Source organism: Ranitomeya imitator, chromosome 6 (assembly GCF_032444005.1).
Source record: "Ranitomeya imitator isolate aRanImi1 chromosome 6, aRanImi1.pri, whole genome shotgun sequence".
NCBI lineage: Eukaryota > Metazoa > Chordata > Amphibia > Anura > Dendrobatidae > Ranitomeya > Ranitomeya imitator.
In genome coordinates, this window is record NC_091287.1 from 31,088,955 (window position 1) to 31,109,754 (window position 20,800).

Below are 20,800 nucleotides of genomic sequence, written 5' to 3' on the forward strand. Positions count from 1 at the left end.
AAATGCTGTTTTCCATTCATCGCCTTGTTTAATACGCACAAGATTATACGCCCCTCGAAGATCTATCTTGGTGAACCAACTAGCCCCTTTAATACGAGCAAACAAATCAGACAGCAACGGCAAAGGATACTGAAATTTGACAGTAATTTTATTAAGAAGGCGGTAATCAATACAAGGTCTCAAAGAACCATCCTTCTTGGCCACAAAAAAGAACCCTGCTCCTAACGGTGATGACGACGAGCGAATATGGCCTTTCTCCAAGGATTCCTTTATATAACTCCGCATAGCGGCGTGTTCTGGCACAGATAAATTGAACAATCGGCCCTTAAGAAACTTACTACCAGGAATCAAATTAATTGCACAATCGCAATCCCTATGAGGAGGTAGGGCACTGGCTTTGGGCTCATCAAATACATCCCGATAATCCGACAAAAACTCTGGAACTTCAGAAGGAGTGGAAGACGAAATAGACAAAAATGGAACATCACCATGTACCCCCTGGCAACTCCAGCTGGACACAGACATAGATTTCCAGTCCAATACTGGATTATGAACCTGTAGCCATGGCAACCCCAAAACGACCACATCATGCAGATTATGCAACACCAGAAAGCGGATATCCTCCTGATGTGCAGGAGCCATGCACATGGTCAATTGGGTCCAATACTGAGGCTTATTCTTGGCCAAAGGCGTAGCATCAATTCCTCTCAATGGAATAGGATACTGTAAGGGCTCCAAGAAAAAACCACAGCGCCTAGCATACTCCAAGTCCATCAAATTCAGGGCAGCGCCTGAATCCACAAATGCCATAACAGAATAGGATGACAAAGAGCAAATCAGAGTAACAGACAATAGAAATTTAGACTGTACCGTACCAATGGTGGCAGACCTAGCGAACCGCTTAGTGCGCTTAGGACAATCGGAGATAGCATGAGTGGAATCACCACAGTAAAAACATAGCGCATTCCGACGTCTGTGTTCTTGCCATTCAGCTCTGGTCAAAGTCCTATCACATTGCATAGGCTCAGGCCCATGCTCAGATAGTACCGCCAAATGGTGCACAGTTTTACGCTCACGCAAGCGTCCATCGATCTGAATGGCCAAGGACATAGACTCATTCAGACCAGCAGGCATGGGAAACCCCACCATGACATCCTTAAGGGCTTCAGAGAGACCCTTTCTGAAGATTGCTGGCAGGGCACATTCATTCCACTGAGTGAGCACAGACCACTTTCTAAACTTCTGACAATATATCTCCGCTTCATCCTGACCCTGACTTAGAGCCAGCAAGATTTTCTCTGCCTGACCCACTGAATTAGGTTCATCATAAAGCAATCCAAGCGCCAGGAAAAACGCATCAACATCACGCAATGCCGGATCTCCTGGCGCAAGGGAAAATGCCCAGTCTTGAGGGTCACCACGTAACAAAGAAATAATGATCTTTACTTGTTGAACAGGGTCACCTGAGGAGCGAGGTTTCAAGGCAAGAAACAATTTACAATTATTTTTGAAATTCAAGAACTTAGATCTATCACCAAAAAACAAATCAGGAATTGGAATCCTAGGCTCTGACATCGGATTCTGAACCACAAAATCTTGAATGTTTTGTATCCTTGTAGTGAGATTATCCATCTAAGAGGACAGACCTTGAATGTCCATGTTTACACCTGTGTCCTGAACCACCCAGAGGTAAAGGGGAAAAGAGAGACAAAACACACTGCAAAGAAAAAAAATGGTCTCAGAACTTCTCTTATCCCTCTATTGAGATGCATTAGTACTTTGGGCCACCTGTACTGTTATGACCTGGTGGTCAGGACAATAATGGACCTGGTGGTTAAGAGCACACGGAATGACCTGATAGTTACTGATAATAAGGACGAGCTCTGGGACGTGGGAACTCTGCTGACCGCAATCCCTAATCCTATCAAACACACTAGAAATAGCCGTGGATTGCGCCTAACGCTCCCTATGCAACTCGGCACAGCCTAAGAAACTAGCTAGCCCTGAAGATAGAAAAATAAAGCCTACCTTGCTTCAGAGAAATTCCCCAAAGGAAAAGGCAGCCCCCACATATAATGACTGTGAGTAAAGATGAAAATACAAACACAGAGAAGAAATAGATTTAGCAAAGTGAGGCCCGACTTACTGAACAGACCGAGGATAGGAAAGGTTACTTTGCGGTCAGCACAAAAACCTACAAAAAGACCACGCAGAGGGCGCAAAAAGACCCTCCGCACCGACTCACGGTGCGGAGGCGCTCCCTCTGCGTCCCAGAGCTTCCAGCAAGCAAGACAACAAATAAATAGCAAGCTGGACAGAAAAATAGCAAACCAAAGAAATACAAGCTGGAACTTAGCTTCTGATGGGAAGACAGGTCACAAGAACGATCCAGGAGTGAACAGACCAATACTGGAACATTGACAGGTGGCATGGAGCAAAGATCTAAGTGGAGATAAATAGAGCAGCAGCTAACGAATTAAACTAGTCACCTGTGAAACTTAGAAACACCCACCAGAGGAAGTCCATGGACAGAACCAGCCGAAGTACCATTCATGACCACAGGAGGGAGCCCGACAACAGAATTCATAACACCTCTGATGGTGAGGTCAGACTTATGCAATAGGAAGCTACCAGGTGCCACTCCAGGGTGATGTCTGGCTGTGGCTGCTGATCCCACTAAGGAACGGAGCGGGCACGGCTGGCACTCTGGCTGACAGGCGGGCACGGCTGGGACACAGGCAGGCAGACGGGTACAACAGAGACACTGGCGGGCAGGCGGACATGGCTGGCTCTCTGGTTGGAAGGCGGGTACAGCTGGAACATAGGAAGAACCGGTAGGGACCGGTCTGCAGGCAGGTATGTGAAACAGGTTGGAGCGGAGACGCTGGAGGCGGAGCCAAGAGCGGAGACGCTGGAGGCGGAGCCAAGAGCGGAGACGCTGGAGGCAGAGCCAAGAGCGGAGACGCTGGAGGCGGAGCCAAGAGCGGAGACGCTGGAGGCGGAGCCAAGAGCGGAGACGCTGGAGGCGGAACCAAAAGCGGAGACGCTGGAGGTAACGCCAAGAGCGGAGACGCTGGAGGCGGAGCCAAGAGCAGAGACGGAGCCAAGTGCAGAAACACAGGAGGCGGAGCCAGATAGAACCGCAAAGAGGGAGCCAGATAGAACCGCAAAGAGCGGAGCCACAGAGCAAAGCCAGAGAGTGCGAAGCAAGGTCTGAGTGCAGAGCCGCAAGAGTGCGGAGTGTAAGCAGACTGAGAACACAAGGAAAGACAAAGCAGGGAAGGAAGCCACAGACAAGGAGACCGAGAAAAGACAAAGTACAGACAAGGCAATGGAACAAGACACAGGGACAAAGACACAGGGACCAGGATATTCTGCCTCCTGGAGGGCGGACTACAAGATCAAGGCAATAGCACAGAGAAAAGCCTCCAGAGAGGGAGTAACTCAGAGCAAGGCCAGGCAAACTCAGCAGCTAAACACTAACTGAGCTAACACATTGCACAGGCCCAGACCACAGGGTGGAGCTGCACTATATACAGGAGGCCTCTTGGTAATTGGTCAGGAACTGATTAGACAGATGCACCTGATTCCTATAAGAACCAGAGAGTTCAGGCGCCGGCCCCCTATACACATAGCCATGAAGCATGCACAGAGCAGAGACACAGAACATGGAGCTGGCATGAAACAAACCACATCATGGCCTGGAGCAGTGGGTAAGATTGTGTGAGAGATGTGAGGCCATGCCGTGATGCCAGCAGAGTTGTTACAATCTGTGATTTTTGTTAGGTTTTGGGTGGGTGCTAATTTCCTCTCCTTCTCTTATTTTAGTTTTACCCCATCCTCCACTCCCCGATGCATTCCTCTGTTGTATGTGTGTGTATATTTGTATGTTTGGTATTATTTATTACCCTTGTTCGTATTACCTTGTTCGTCTGTTTGGTGTATTAAAGTACACTACTACTCCCCTCTTCTCTGGATGGGGGAAGAGTACAGACTGAGGGCGAATTCAGGAACTAAGGCAAGGCACGTGGCCCCGGCGTCTTCACCATCAGAAGTAATCCGGGGAGCAGGGCGAGTTAGGGCGCCCCCTAGGGTTAATGACAGGGGATGAGCCCCTGGTCGCGGGACACCCAACAACAGAGCAGTGACATGGGATATAGTTTTCTCTTTTGTTCATTCTCTTTGCATTTTAATTGTAAAAATAAGCTATTAACACTTCTATTTGTGGAAGCTTCTTACTGTGCAGCATTTTTTCCCTAACCTGCTTAAATCTTTTGCCCAGTACTGTCTATATATATATATATATATATATATATATATATATAGATTTTGGAAATTTTTCTCTTGAAGACTTGACATACTACAAGACGTCTCATCTTTCATGCGTCTTATACCTTTACAAGGTAATTATCTGATCAGAACCAAGTAATGTCCGTGTTACTGATCTGCTGTAACAACCTCTACACGATACACGATACCTGCTAATATTGTTATGGATAACTATAGGACGGTATTTATTTGCCCGCCTAATATTTACTCAGTGATTGCAAATAGCCCGTGACGATTGTAACAGTGTTTAATTAGAGCAGCACAGGAGTATTACCTCTGCTGAACCTCGACGTGTATATTAGGGAAATTGCTTGCCCGGCAATTCCCTTATAGTCTAATATTCCCCGAGTCAGTCCATATCCTGGTTCGCAGGGCATAAATGTTGAAGTTTTAATATGTACTATTTGCGGTAACTCTTCATTGTGTAAGTCAGAAGTGGATCCAGAAACTAAAGGGGAAATTCCCTGCTATTTGGTCAACGTATGTTCGTGTTACCCGAGCACTGTATAGCGGTACTACAGGTACAGTCACACACTTTAGTAGGGTTTTTTTGTGTGTCACTGCAGCGGTATGGGATGGAGACAAAACATGGTGTCCATCACAGAGGAACATTAAATGTTAGGCCAGCCCTGCCCCCATGCTTTACACTGCAACTCTCTGTCTTATCAGCTCACATTAGTGAATTCCCAACAGGGCCGTAAAAGAAGAAGGTCTTTCTGCCCCTATATCCGTAGACCGGCATTATATAGGACACACGATACTTGAGGTTTGCATCCTACTAAAGATTTAGCTTTAAAGAGAATCTGTCAGTAGGATCCACCCTCCTGAGCCATCGGTATGGGCATGTAGGACATAGGAAGCTGAATAACATGATACCATGATATCTGCGATCCGATGTTTTATTCCAGAGAAATCCTTGTTTTTCTTAATATGGAAATGAGCTGTTAAGATCTATGGGCCGGGCATAGATCTCTGCGAAAATCTGCCTTCAGAGATTATTGCAAATGAAAGGAGGCGTTACCATTGAGAGACATGTAGATCAGAAGAGCAGACTGTCAGTCATTACATGTCTCACACTGGTAACTCCCCTTTTCATTTACAATATTCTCTGAAGGCAGATTCTTGGGAAGATCTATGCCCGACCCATAGATCTTAACAGCTCATCTGCATATTAAGAAAAACATGGATTTCTGTGGAATATAACATTGGATCGCAGACATCAAGGTATCATTTTATTCAGCTTCCTATGACCTACATGCCCATCTAGACAAATCAGGATGGTGAATCCTACTGACAGATTCCCTTTAACACCCGTGTTTCCCTCTTGCTTGTACCAGTACACAATGGAACACTTACCATTGTGGATCATTTTGCATTTGCTCCGGGACAAATTGTATAACTTCATAGACGGTGCCATTGACATCCTGGATTTGCAATGAATTTGAAGCTGGTGTTATTACCTGTGTGGCACAAAATTTACTTAAATACGTGCACTTACGTAAAAAAAAAAAATGTCCGCTGACATGGACAACCCGTTATATAAACTTACCCTGTGCGGAGCTGTAGAATCTGGTAAAGACACAAACTCATATATTCCAAAATCATTAATGGCGTCTTCATGTCCTGCAAGAAACAGAAAGGATAATTATACAATCATTGAACCGAGTGACGGCATCTGTAACACCCAATAATCATGTATAGAGGTATCTGCAGGGGCACAGCTATAATCAATAACTCTGGCTCTGTCTTTCTTTATAAGTGTTTTTTATACCCTTGCATATGCAGCATTTTTAACTTTATTTTTTTCTCCCTGATTTCTAAGAGTCATGACTTATTTTTCAGTCTTAAATCTTATTTCTTGGGGCTCAGGTTGTAGTTTAAGTGTCGCCATTTATTTAATTTGTGGGGAATGAAAAAAACAAACAAAAAAACCCCCAGCAATTTATCTTTCACTATTGTTATTTGGGTGATCGGGTAAAAATCTATCCTTGTTGCTGTGGCATCAAAATAGTTTAAATTGCCGTGATCGGAGCTAGCCGGCTATACTCACCCTTGTTGTGTCCAGCGCCGAGTCTCTGCCGGTGTTCCTAGTGCTTAATATTGGCTGCAGCGTTGACTTCATGTCAACGGCGCTGCAGCCAATCACTGAGTCCAGAAGCACTGCCCATGTAGATGGAACGCCCACCGATTGGGTGCAGCGCTGTCGAGACATCAGCACTACAGTCAATAACAGACACCAAGAGCAGCAGAGGAAACTCATCTCTGGATCCGGGAAGGTTGAGTAAAGCGTGTGTTTTGTTTTTTTTAATAGAAAACTGCACCCAAGGACAGTGGTTTTCTGAAAGGGGACAACCCCTTTAAAGGGACACTGTCACCTGAATTTGGAGGGAACAATCTTCAGCCATAGAGGCGGGGTTTTGGGGTTTTTGATTCACCCTTTCCTTACCCGCTGGCTGCATGCTGGCGGCAATATTGAATTGAAGTTCATTCTCTGTCCTCCATAGTACACGCCTGCGCAAGGCAAGATTGCACCTTGTGTAGGCATGTACTACGGAGGACAGAGAATGAACTTCAATCCATTATTGCAGCCAGCATGCAGCCAGCGGGTAAGGAAAGGGTGAATCAAAAACCCCAAAACCCCGCCTCCATGGCTGAAGATTGTTCCCTCCAAATCCAGGTGACAGTGTCCCTTTAAAACAATAAAATGCTAACTTCCTGTAGTCGCTGCCTGGGGGAGCTCACTGCATACAAATATGCATGGTGTTCAATGAACAGAGCTCCCTCTAGTGGCACCTGCAGGCAGTTAAAATTTTATTATTTAAAGGTGATGCTCCCGCGCCTGACGAGAGATAGTTGAGAACAGCGCTTGGCCATCACAGTCAGTCCTATAGGCAATGGACAGAATGGCAGCGACCATGCCGCTCCTATAACAAGGTCCTTGATCATCCTCAGTCCTGAGCTAAAGCAGCCATTTTTTTTTATACTAGTTTTGCCTTTAAACCATTGGGGAAGTGATCCTGATTAGCAAAAAATAAATCACTAATCCGTGTTGTTCACCGACTTCTCTAATCAGCAGATGAACAATGGGGCTCTTCTTTGCCCTGCTTGTGCCTATGAGGAAGTGGCTGTACCTGAGTAGATGGGCGTCCTCCTGTATTCGGTTGAAGGCCTGTAATTGTGACAAGAATGTGAATTATGGTACAAAAAAAAACAGAAGAAAAAATCAGATATAAAAAGGAAAAAAAAAATAATCATGTGATACCTTCGGGGCTGGAGCTTCCACTGGATGGCTGCAACAGAAAGAAGAGACTCAGAATACTGCCGGTATCAGACTAATCTCAGTCTCACTTTACGGCTGTAGTAAGTGCAGTTCAGTTGCGGTGGCCATTTTGTAAAAACGACAACAGGAAGTGCAGCCATATTGTTTGAATTAGTTTTATTGACACTGACTTCATGAGACAACTTCACCATAGGTTTCTGAAAATGTAACTCCAAGGTGACTACCGAGGTCTGTCTGCGGCCCCGCCTGGGTGTGGAGAGCACAACATGTGACATGTCAGAATGGGAGTTGGTGCGGATCGATTCGCTGGACCCGGGCCATCTGCCATGTGATTAATCTGTGACCGCTGGATGGGAGCCCATGGGGCCACCTCTTACCTAACGGCATCCAACTCTAGCCACAAGTAATGATCGGGAGAGGTCCGGTTACTGACACCATACCTGATCACTTACAGTACCTGTATAAATAAGCCGGGATGCCAGGTATCTACAGTCTCAGATTTTCCCTGAGGTCAGCTCTCAAACATTGTGAAATAGGATATGGCACTTTTACAAATATGGCCGCTTCAGCCATCCCTAGAAACTGTCCCCAATCCGGCAGCACAGTCCAAGGTTTGGGAAGCTTTCCTGTTTTCCCAGCAGGTTGGCGGCTTGTCCCACCTTCTGATGTATCTGCATGCTTTGGACACAGATATAGATAAATATAATGGTGGAGCAGGGAGCCGTCAGCTCCCTGCTCCACCATTCGCCTGTGCTGTAAGAGCCGATTACCTTACAACAACATACCTACTATATACTCCTACAAATGATGGGAAGTAGAGGCCAAGTATTGAAAAAATAAAATATACATCTTTATTAAATTATTACATTAAAATCGTAATTAACGGAGGTACAATTGCAAAATATACTGCTTGTTCCAGGTCAATATCAAGTCAATGCTTAGGGTCCTTGTTCCAATAAATCAATGTATCATACTGTTTTAAATATATATATATATATATATATATATATATATATATATATATATATATATATATATATATATATATATACACAGGGGATTAAACCCCTAGAACTGTACGTTATATATCGTAATACTCAGACGGACCAACAGTGAATATGTCTTTCCAAGTACAGGTTTACATATAGATGACTCTATTCACATATAGTGCTGCATGAATACGCAGTGCATACAGTGTATACACATAAAAGGGTGACTTCCTAAACTAGTATTCAAAAAATGCCTAGTGCATAATCAAATTCTGATAAATTATATATATTCTATAGTGCATACTAAATTCTAAAGTTCACCAGTAGGTACAGCAGTGCCTGTCAGCACAGAGTAAAGTGCATGAGTGTTTTATAGCAGCAGGGTATTTTGAAACATGAACTATAATAGAAGCCACAAACTCAAGTAACTACATATAACAGATAATGAAAGCGCACGTGCTGATACATGGCCTGCAAAGCAGTCCAGAGCCCCAACGTGCGTTTCGCGTTTGCTTCTTCCTGGGTTGTGTGTCTGTGACTCATGCACTTTACTGATAGTCTGTACTGACAGGCACTGTTCTACCTACTGGTGAACTTTAGAATTAATATCTCAGTTTCGTCCGATTTCCAAGGACTGACAGAATGCAGAAAAATGAGAATTTTTTTCTCTCCATCTTCTCCTCATCCAAGAAAATCGGAGCTCACAGTGATCAGAGTCTTGAATAATCGACCCGATTCTTTCTGATGCACCAAGCCTGAGGCCGTACTTTATAATGTATCCAGCAGAATTTGTTTTATAAATCATGTATACCATATATCGGCTGCATATACCGCTGCTCACCTCTGTGAAGTTGATATTTTTTCCATACAAATATAAAGCAAATGGAGACAATTACAAAGAGCGAAACTCCGGTTATGGCTGCCAGCGGAGACAAGGAACTTGGAATCAGGGATAGTTTTTCTGGGTCTGTTGGAGCGAGAAAAAAATGAAATAAATAAAATGTTAAAGATAATATAATATAAATAGAGAAAAGGGTGTGAAAAAATATTTTTAATGTATTAACATCAGTAATAAACATATTAATAAATAAGTTAAACATGAAAAATAAATAAATAAATCACATGAATGTAAATTAAAAAGGTCCCAAAGGAGAGTTGAGCAGGAGTCTTGTCCAGCAACCACGTTGTTAGTCTGGAGCACCATGAATCTCTTTTACTGATTAGTAGGAAGCAAGACGTCATGACATGGCGGCCCAATGTCTGTTATGATATTATCATGACATTACAGGTGCCGACTAAGCAATCAAAATCAAAAAAGGTGCAGGGAGCCGGCAGGTAGTAAGAGTTTTGCAGGGCCCTGGTCCAGGCTGCCGTGGACTGCGGACATGGCCACTTGACTAGGGTCCTGCAAATCATTTTGCTCAACTCTACCTCCACAGGGTTTGTCACTCTGTTCTGGGCCTTGTGGTGCCACAGACACCTGTGCTATCAATGAGATTGCTGCTGTTGCTCCTTCTGCGAGTTCCTGATCACTCCATGACCCTAGCCTGATCTTTCCCTAACCCACCCTAATCCCCTTCTTCACACTTCCCCTCATTCCCACATCTGCCACCGAGCACTGATCAGTACTTTTTGTTTTTTGCCAGTTTTTTTTTCTTTTTTGTGCATCCTATGGCCGCCGAGTGCTGATTAGTGACACAATACTCTGATCAACATCCATGCTCGATGGTTTCCAGGACTATTTTTGGTCCCTGTCCATTTTTCTCCGCCCTCCTTTGCACCCCCTCCGTGCATCCTGCAGCTGCTGAGTGTTGATCAGTGACGCAAATCACTGATCCACACTGGTGCTCGCTGTTTTTCATAACTTTTTTTTCACTAACTATTCCCCCTCTTTGCACCACTTCGTGTGTGCCACCTTCAGCTTCCGAGCCGCCCATCAGACGTACACCACTGATTAGCATCCGTGCTCTTTTTTGGCAAGGACTTTTTTTTCCCCCTATTTTTTCTATCCACTTTTTGCACCACATCCGTGTGTGTGCTCTGCAGCCGTCGAGCACTGGTCGGTGATGAACATCACTAACCCAGCCTTGGGTTGATTTGCTTTTTTTTAGGGTGAAAAAGAATCATCTGAAAAATCATTTAGATTAGTTGATAGGATTAGATTAGTTAGGGACAGTAAAAATATACCGTAGTAATCGTCGTCTACTATGGTTTTTTTTTTTACTGAACTGAGTTAGTGTCCGTGCGGAAAAAAAAGAATTATCCATGTGTCCCGCAGCCGTTGAGTGCTGATTACTGATGCACATCATCGATCAACCTCCGGTTGTTGGAGATTTTCTTTTCTTTTTAAAAAAATCAAAAAATAATTTAGATTAGGGACAGTAAAATATACCGTAGTAATCGTTGATTGCTACAGTATTTTTTTACTGAATTGAATCAGGTTTAATGTCAGTTGGGGGCGCTCAGTAATTAGTTTTTTACTGACGTCTCTTTAGGAAGTTTGTTTTTATTTTACCAAATTTTTATATATTATAAAAGAGAAAAAAAACGACAAGAATATAGAAAGAAAAAGTTTACACCAAGCACTCACAAACAGACTTGAGTAAAATCTGGTACACATACGTGAAGAAAATATGGTCTCGCGCGTTCCGAAACCGGTATTCAGCAGAGGAAGCATACGCTTTACTTGCCTCCGACACTGACAGTGAGGCAGAGGATCCCACCTGGCACCTTCCTTTATTTTTCCTCCTCTTCCTCTAGTCTCCAGCGATACTGAACAGCCAACGCAGATTTTTTTATTTATTTTTGTACTTTATGTTATTAATTGTATTACTTTATTTTGGTTCCAAAAACGGGCTTTAAGTTTACAGTATTTCTTCAGTTACAATATACAGGCGATAACTGTGCTTGCGTGTTACAGCCGCCCTCCGCGCACTGATCACGGGGGGCACAGGGACAGTAGCCACATGATGACAGGGTGCCATAATGCTGTGACGTAGTGTTATTCATCATGGTGCAGGAAGGGGTTAAGTATTAATATGACTGCATTGTATAAAAAAAAAAAAGGTTCCAGATAGACGGAAGTAACTGTATCCAAGAACAACAAATACCTGGTGTGCGTTACCGCCGCCATTCTTCATATTTATGATGGAGCTGAGCAGCTTTATAATGATGACTATATCTACGGACAAACTGACATTTGGGAGCCGCCAAATGCGATAAATCAGTCTGCTGCTTTGGGGCATGGGTCCTGGCATATATCTGTAGATGCACCGCCATCCTGATCCACAACAACCCCTATCAAATTCCTTTCCATGCCCCATCAGGCTGCTGCCTTATCCGCCATGCTTTACACCGCGTCACTGCCTGTTCACACCGGCTTTTACACAAGACCAGTAAAAAGTTGTGTATTGTGTTCTAGCCGTCCTTATTCTGGACCCCAGGGCATGAATACTTTATAGACTGTTTATCACGATGGCAGCGTATGGCGGCACACGCGCTCCACATGCCGTGTGTACTTTTCCGCCCATCTGGTAGCCAGATTTCTTTGTCACTTGGTGCGTTGCTTCATCATATTCATAACTGTATCTGGTTATTGTCGGGCTGTCAGTCAGCGCCCGCCCCGCTGGTGAAGCAGAGCTTTGTGTGCGCGCTGTCACTGTGTCACTGTCGGCAAACAGCCGCTGCTACATGTGTTTACTCTAATAATAAATGACATTCTGGACAGACCGGTTTGTTCAGTTCTGTGAAGAGCTGACGCTGTGCCACTTCTCTGCCCGCACTGTGGGGGACAAGCGCATGTGCCGGGCATCACATCAGCGCTACATTGTTTTACCATTGTGAAATTCTGCATCTTTCCTATATATCTTTTTTTTTTTTTTTTCATTTTTACTGGAAACCATCAGCAAGCAGGACAGCTGCTGATGGACCTTATATTAGCTGTATTTAATTGTTAAACACTGGTTTATGCAATCATTTGCTGTGTGCTGGAAGACTGACCTTAGAGATCCCAGCGGTCGAGACCCTCAGAGATGGGCAAGGTATTCCGTATTCTATAGACAGGATGTAACCTGCGATTTTGGGAAAACCCCTTTCAGCTGTGCATAAATCATATTAATATGGTGGGCTTCCGATTGCTGGGGTCCCGACCACTGAGGGCAGACAAGTGACCACATACGCCACCCAGATCTCTTTAAGCTCCTGGCGCTGAAACCTGCAGACACCAGGTCTACTGCGCTCTCGTATGGTGGGCTACATTTTTCTCATAGCCCCCGACCTGAGAACAGACAAGGTTGAGATGTTGGCATTAGTGATGAGCGAATATACTCGTTGCTCAGGTTTTCCAGAGCACGCACGGGTGACCTCCGAGTATTTGTGACTGCTCAGAGATTTAGTTTTCATCTCCGCATCTGAATTATTTACAGCTACTAGCCAGCCTGAATACATGTGGGGGTTGCCTGATTGGTAGGGAATCCCCAAATGTACTTAGCCTGGCTAGTAGCTGTAAATCATCCAGCTGCGGCGATAAAAACTAAATCTCCGAACACTAAGGGTATTTGTCCACGTTCAGGATTGCATCAGGATTTGGTGAGGATTTGACGCAGGTAAAATCCTGAACAAATCTGCACCTGAGGTTACTGGCAGGTCACCTGCGTTGTCCTTGCGTTTTTTCTGCAATGTAAGGACATGTTCTTAAAAGACGTGCCGCATGTGCGTTTTCGCGGGTCTGCCGCATGCGTCTTTTACTGCATAGTGGAGACAGGATTTCATTAAATCCCCTCCACTATGCTGTAACATCTGGACGCAGCGTTTCCTGAACGTGGAAACATACCCTTACAAATACTCGGAGACCACCCGAGCTCGAGAAAACCTGAGCAGCGAGTACACTCGCTCATCACTAGTTGGCAGGCTTCTCGCTTCACAATATACTTTTCAGGTTTCAGGTTATTCCCTCATTTACATTCTCCTCTTTTGAGGTCCACACCATCAGACTCTTCAATCCCATTCTCCCAGAGAGCTGCCATTACTGCCCTTCAGGCCAACCCCATTGGTCCCCAGACCAGTTTTCACCTGGCTTCTGGCACTTGTATCCAGTGGCATTCCCAATTTCATCAAAGTTCTGCAATGCCCTACATCTCATCCTCATCTCTGTCTACCACCCTACCCATCCTGACCACAGTGTTGCACCGCTCTACATCTCATCCTCATCTCTGTCTACCACCCTACCCATCCTGACCACAGTGTTGCACCGCTCTACATCTCATCCTCATCTCTGTCTACCACCCTACCCATCCTGACCACAGTGTTGCACCGCTCTACATCTCATCCTCATCTCTGTCTACCACCCTACCCATCCTGACCACAGTGTTGCACCGCTCTACATCTCATCCTCATCTCTGTCTACCACCCTACCCATCCTGACCACAGTGTTGCACCGCTCTACATCTCCTCCTTTATCTCTGTCTACCACCCTACCCATCCTCACCACAGTGCTGCGCCATCTCACATCTCCTCCTCATCTACAGTTAGGTCCATATATATTTGGACAGAGACAACATTTTTCTAATTTTGGTTATAGACATTACCACAATGAATTTTAAACAAAACAATTCAGATGCAGTTGAAGATCAGACTTTCAGCTTTCATTTGAGGGTATCCACATTTAAATTGGATGAAGGGTTTAGGAGTTTCAGCTCCTTAACATGTTCCACCCTGTTTTTAAAGGGACCAAAAGTAATTGGACAATTGACTCCAAGGCTATTTCATGGACAGGTGTGGGCAATCCCTCTGTTATGTCATTCTCAATTAAGCATATGAAAGGCCTGGAGTTGATTTGAGGTGTGGTGCTGCATTTGGAAGGTTTTGCTGTGAAGTAAACATGAGGTCAAAGGAGCTCTCCATGCAGGTGAAACAAGCCATCCTTAAGCTGCGAAAACAGAAAAAACCCATCCGAGAAATTGCTACAATATTAGGAGTGGCAAAATCTACAGTTTGGTACATCCTGAGAAAAAAAAAAAAGCACTGGTGAACTCATCAATGCAAAAAGACCTGGGCACCCACGGAAGACAACAGTGGTGGATGATCGCAGAATAATCTCCATGGTGAAGAGAAACCCCTTCACAACAGCCAACCAAGTGACCAACACTCTCCAGGAGGTCGGCGTATCAATATCCAAATCTACCATAAAGAGAAGACTGCATGAAAGTAAATACAGAGGGATCACTGCACGGTGCAGCCACTCATAAGCATCAAGAAGAAAAAGGCTAGACTGGACTTTGCTAAAAAGCATCTAAAAAAGCCAGCACAGTTCTGGAAGAACATTCTTTGGACAGATGAAACCAAGATCAACCTCTACCAGAATGATGGAAAGAGGAAAGTATGGTGAAGTCGTGGTACAGCTCGTGATACAAAGCACACCACATCATCTGTAAAACACGGCGGAGGCAGTGTGATGGCGCGGGCATGCATGGCTGCCAGTGGCACTGGGTCACTAGTGTTTATTGATGATGTGACACAGAACAGAAGCAGCTGAATGAATTCTGAGGTATTCAGAGACATACTGTGTGCTCAGATCCAGCCAAATGCAGCCAAACTGATTGGTCGTCGTTTCATACTACAGATGGACAATGACCCAAAACATAAAGCCAAACCAACCCAGGAGTTTATTAAAGCAAAGAAGTGGAATATTCTTGAATGGCCAAGTCAGTCACCTGATCTCAACCCAATTGAGCAGCATTTCACTTGTTAAAGACTAAACTTCAGACAGAAAGGCCACAAACAAACAGTAACTGAAAACCACTGCAGTGAAGGCCTGGCAGAGCATCAAAAAGGAGGAAACACAGCGTCTAGTGATGTCCATGAGTCCAAGACTTCAGGCAGTCATTGCCAACAAAGGGTTTTCAACCAAGTACTAAAAATGAACATTTTATTTAAAATTATTGAATCTGTCCAATTACTTTTGGTCCCTTTAAAAACAGGGTGGCACAAGTTAGGGAGCTGAAACTCCTTAACCCTTCATCCAATTTTAATGTGGATACCCTCAAATGAAAGTCTGAACTTCAACTGCATCTGAATTGTTTTGTTTAAAATTCATTGTGGTAATGTCTATAGCCAAAATTAGAAAAATGTTGTCTCTGTCCAAATATATATGGACCTAACTGTATATATATCACCTAACCTGTCCTCACCACAGAGCTGCACAGCCATACATCTCCTCCTCACCTCTGCCTACCACCATACCTGTTCACACCACAGTGCTGCAAAGCCCTACATCTCATCCTCACCTCTGTCTACCAGCCTACTCGTCCTCACAACAGTTATGCATGGCCCTACATCTCCTTCTTCGTCTCTGTATACCACCCTACCTGTCCTCACAACAGCGCTGAACAGCCCTACATCTCCTCCTTCATCTCTGCATACCAGCCTACCCGTCCTCTGAACAGTGCTGCACCCCCCTACATCTCCTCCTTCATCTCTGCATACCAGCTTACCAATCCTCACCACAGTGCTGCACCGCCCTACATGTCCTCCTCATTTGTGCCTACCACTCTACCTGTGCTGTCCATTCTGCTAATGATCTAAGACTGATGTCCTCTATAAACCGAACCTCCCGCTTTCTGTCTCCAAAACTTTCCACGTGCTGAAGCGGTTCTCTGGAATGCACTACCCTAGACAATCTGATTAATTGCTATTGTTCATAGCTTTAAATGTGCCCTAAAAACACTCATCTTTACAAAAGATAATCACATGAATTTACTAATCTAACTTCTCACTTCTCCCATTATATATTGTCCTCGGAATCCGGTCTCATCTGTTCCACCACCCTCCATTCACTCAGTAGCACTTTATGTCTGGACGTAGACAGATACTGACTGGTGTACGGTTCCTGCAGCTTTGCAAGAGTTCCCCTTTTTGGAATAATGTCTGGACCATACAGTACAAGCACATGTTACCTTTGCTGTCACCCCTATTTCTTCATAGAGTGCGAGCTCTTGTGTTACTCTGTTATATCTGACATTGTTTGTACTTGTCCCCTCTGATTGTTCAGTACAGTGCTGTGGAATATGTTGGCGCTACAGATAAAACATTATTCTTTTTTATTATTACATATTTACATCTCCTTTAGCCAGAATTGGAGTCACAGTGTTAGGAGTCGAGTTTCCTCTGCTGCACAGGGGGAATCTCGATCCGTCTCCACTGCGGTCTCCCATTCTCCTCCAGCCGCAGTGGAGTCTGCTCAGCAGAGACGTCGCTCCCAGTGTCTTGCTCGCTCTCACTCTGTACAGAGAGTTACTGCTGCTTCTTCAGCTCCTGCCATTAAAGTCAGTGCTGGTCAGCGGCGAGCGGACTTCCCTGGGACTAAGTCCTTGTTTACGCACACTGAGCATGCCCAGAGCAAGATCTCCCGTTGGAGATCGAGGGTCATGTGCTTTGGCTCTGCAGCGCATTCCATTGGTCCTCTTGGCAGGTCTTGGAAGGGCAAAGTTTCTGTGGCCACTTCCTGTCCTGCAATTATATAAACTGCGCATGACCGCACAGCCATGCGCTAGTGTACAATTGAATACGTGTGTTTGTTGTGAGTGCAAGTCGTTCATTAAATACCCCTACCCTATTGTATGACTGTTCGCGTATGGAGTATGGCTGCTATCTAGCGCCCGACAAATCACTCAACGTGTCACACACGTATCAGCGTCTATTGCTGTGACCGCCAGTGCGGCGCCACGCGCCAGTAGTGCGCTTCCTGACCCACGTCTGGGTGCTTAGTGGTGCCTGCCAGCACGGCACAGTTCGCACTTCGGTGCTCTTATTATAAGAGTTGCCTAACACACCCTGTTGCGGTGTTGTGTCAGCAAGTGGTCTAATCGGACTTCAATCCTAGTTGGGGTTAAGTTCGCTGACTGCTTGCTCGCCTTCTATGTGCGGTACCGCGATCCTGTGACGCAACAGGATCGCTTCCTTCACGTTGGGTGAAGTTTAACCCACGCGAGTATACTTATGAGTACCGCCATATAGTCCGTCATTACTCAGCAGCAGGTTCCATCTCTGCACGGTGGACCCCGGGCTACGAACGCACCGTACACTATCAGTCTTATTATTTGGTGCGTTCCGCTAGCCCTAACATTACACTAGCGCCAGGGTCTGGCTAGTGATGACGGACAAACAGCAATCCCTGCGGTATATACAGCAGCTGGAGGGTAGGTTGGCGGCTCTCGAGAGCGCAACCTCAGCTGTGGATGTTACCGCAGTTGCTGTACAGGCTGCCAGCGTGGCTGCAGCAACTTTGTCCATTGCCACCCCTGTTCCGACATTTTCTCGCCTCCCGCTGCCAGAAAAATTTTCTGGTAATAGCAAATTTTGTAGGGGATTCGTGAGTCAGTGCTCTATTCATCTCGAGCTTCTGGCTGCACGTTTCCCCACAGAGCGGGCTAAGGTGGGATTTATTGTGTCTCTATTGTCGGACAGGGCGTTGGAATGGGCTACGCCGCTGTGGGAGCGTGGCGATTATGTGGTGCAGAGTGCTCCTCTGTTTTTGAGCACTTTAAAAAAGGTCTTTTTAGGACCTCAAGTCACCCATGACACTGCGCTCCAACTGCTGGCATTAACTCAGGGTGAGTCCTTGGTCAGTCATTTTGCCGTCCAATTCCGCACTTTAGCATCTGAGCTGGAATGGTCGGATAAAGCTCTTATCCCCATATTTTGGAGGGGCTTGGCTGACCATGTAAAGGACGCTCTGGCCACTAGGGAGATTCCTGCCACACTGGAGGAGTTAATAACAGTCTCCACTCGAATTGACCTCCGTTTTAACGAGCGGAGGTTAGAGCGAGCCCAGTGTAGGCAGAGGTTTCGGCTGGCTCCTACTTTCGCCAAACCTCTGGAATCTCCGGTCCTGGTTCCTGAGTCACATGAGGCCAGGGAAGTGTCACAAGCGGGACCTAAGTCCCGGACCGCTTGTGCACTCAGGGTCTGTCATGTTTGCCAGCAGTCTGGACATTTAGCCACCAGATGTCCTCAGCGGTCGAGGAAACGTCAGCGTCTAGTGGTCGTAGGTGGAGGTACACTAGACACAGCGACGTTTGCCTCTAAATTGTCCTTTAAGGGGACAATTACTATAGGCTCATTCTCCCACTCGGTAGAGCTCTGCGTGGATTCTGGGGCGGAGGGCAATTTTATGTCTTCTGCCTTCGCCCAACGCCACGCAATACCTCTGGTTATGCTAGCTCAACCTGTAACGGTACGAGTGGTGAATGGGTCAACTCTGCCCTCACAGATAACTCACCAGACCATCCCTTTTACTCTGTCCATGTCGCCATCTCATCAGGAGATTATTTCTCTGCTTGTCATTCCAGAGGGAATTGATGAGGTCCTGTTGGGAATACCTTGGCTACGGTACCACTCTCCTCATATCGAGTGGTCCTCAGGCAGAATTCTGGGATGGGGTGAATCTTGTGGGGGTAGGTGTCAGAGGGAGTGCGTTCAGGTAGCTACAACTGAGGTACCCGCAGATCTTTCCTCTCTCCCCAAGCAGTATTGGTCGTATGCAGACGTATTCTCCAAAAAGGCGGCGGAGACCCTTCCGCCCCATCGCCCCTATGACTGTCCTATTGACTTCTTGCCTGGTGCTGAGCCTCCCCGGGGTTGAGTCTATCCGCTATCTCTCCCGGAGACGGAGGCAATGTCACAGTACATCCAGGAAAATCTGGCAAGAGGGTTCATCAGGAAGTCAGTGTCACCTGCTGGGGCAGGGTTCTTCTTCGTGCAGAAGAAGAGTGGGGAATTGCGTCCATGCATAGACTACAGGGGTCTTAACGCCATCACCGTTAAGAATAAATACCCTTTGCCTTTGATATTTGAACTGTTCGATAGGCTTAGGGGAGCAAGGGTATTTACTAAATTAGATCTGCGGGGAGCTTACAACCTGATTCGCATCCGTGAGGGGGACGAATGGAAGACGGCTTTTAACACCAGGGATGGGCACTATGAATATCTGGTGATGCCCTTTGGGCTCTGTAATGCCCCAGCCGTTTTCCAAGACTTTGTGAACGATATCTTCCGGGATATGCTTTCCACCTCGGTCGTAGTCTATCTGGATGATATTCTCATCTACTCTCCAGACATTGACTCCCACCGGAGAGATGTTTGCAAAGTCTTCGACCTCCTACGGGCAAACTCCCTCTATGCCAAGTTGGAGAAGTGTATGTTTGAGCAGGAGTCCTTACCTTTCCTAGGCTACATCATCTCAGCCCAGGGATTGGCTATGGATCCTGCCAAACTACAGGCTGTGATGGACTGGCAGGAACCCCATTCTCTTAAAGCGGTGCAGCGCTTTATGGGGTTCATCAATTATTATCGCCAGTTCATCCCGCATTTCTCAACTTTGGTAGCTCCCTTGGTTGCCCTCACCAAGAAGGGGGCAAATCCCAAATTGTGGTCTGAGGAGGTCTCCAAGGCCTTTATCTCTATAAAGTCACACTTCGCTAGCGCTCCCATTCTTCATCGCCCCGATGTTGATAAGCCATTTATCATGGAGGTGGATGCCTCTTCTGTTGGTGCTGGAGCAGTCCTCTTCCAAAAGGATGCTCAAGGTCGGACGCATCCTTGCTTTTTTTTCTCCAAGACCTTCGCACCAGCAGATAGGAATTATTCCATCGGGGACAGGGAGTTGCTAGCCATGAAGTTGGGTTTCTCGGAGTGGAGACATCTCTTGGAGGGAGCACGTTTTCCCTTCCAAGTCTTCACAGATCACAAAAATTTGGTGTATCTGCAGACAGCTCAGCGGTTGAATTCTCGCCAGGCCAGATGGTCCTTGTTCTTCTCCCGGTTTCATTTCACCCTCCATTTCCTTTCTGGGGAGAAGAACATTCGGGCCGACGCTCTCTCTCGCTCCGTTGTGTCATCTGCGGAGGAGGAGGAGGAGCCTCGGCTTATTGTCCCCACCGAGAGTTTGAGAACCGTGGCCCCGGTTTCGCTGGAGTCTGTGCCCCCGGCCAAGACTTTTGTTCCATCTAGTTTGAGACCGGAGGTTCTCTCTTGGGCGCACTCGTCCAGGGTGGGTGGACATTTTGGTACTAAAAGGACATCAGAGTTACTGGCGAGGACATACTGGTGGCCGCATATGGCTCGTGATGTCGCGGAGTACGTTCGGGCGTGTGTCTCTTGCGCCAGGAACAAGACTCCTCGGCAACGGCCAGCTGGTTTGCTTTAT

At 46.0% G+C, this 20,800-nt stretch overlaps 1 protein-coding gene across 1 annotated transcript in view; it reads right to left on the reverse strand.

Moving 5' to 3' along the window:
* The window catches only part of HEPACAM2 (HEPACAM family member 2), a 96,752-nt gene that overhangs the window by 6,130 nt on the left and 69,822 nt on the right, over window positions 1-20,800 (reverse strand). The window contains exons 5-9 of the mRNA XM_069729397.1: window positions 9,440-9,565; window positions 7,592-7,619; window positions 7,461-7,498; window positions 5,879-5,952; window positions 5,686-5,789 (exon numbers count right to left, since the gene is read on the reverse strand). Coding sequence (XP_069585498.1) covers window positions 5,686-5,789; window positions 5,879-5,952; window positions 7,461-7,498; window positions 7,592-7,619; window positions 9,440-9,565 — 370 coding nt within the window. The remainder of the gene's footprint in view (window positions 1-5,685; window positions 5,790-5,878; window positions 5,953-7,460; window positions 7,499-7,591; window positions 7,620-9,439; window positions 9,566-20,800) is intronic.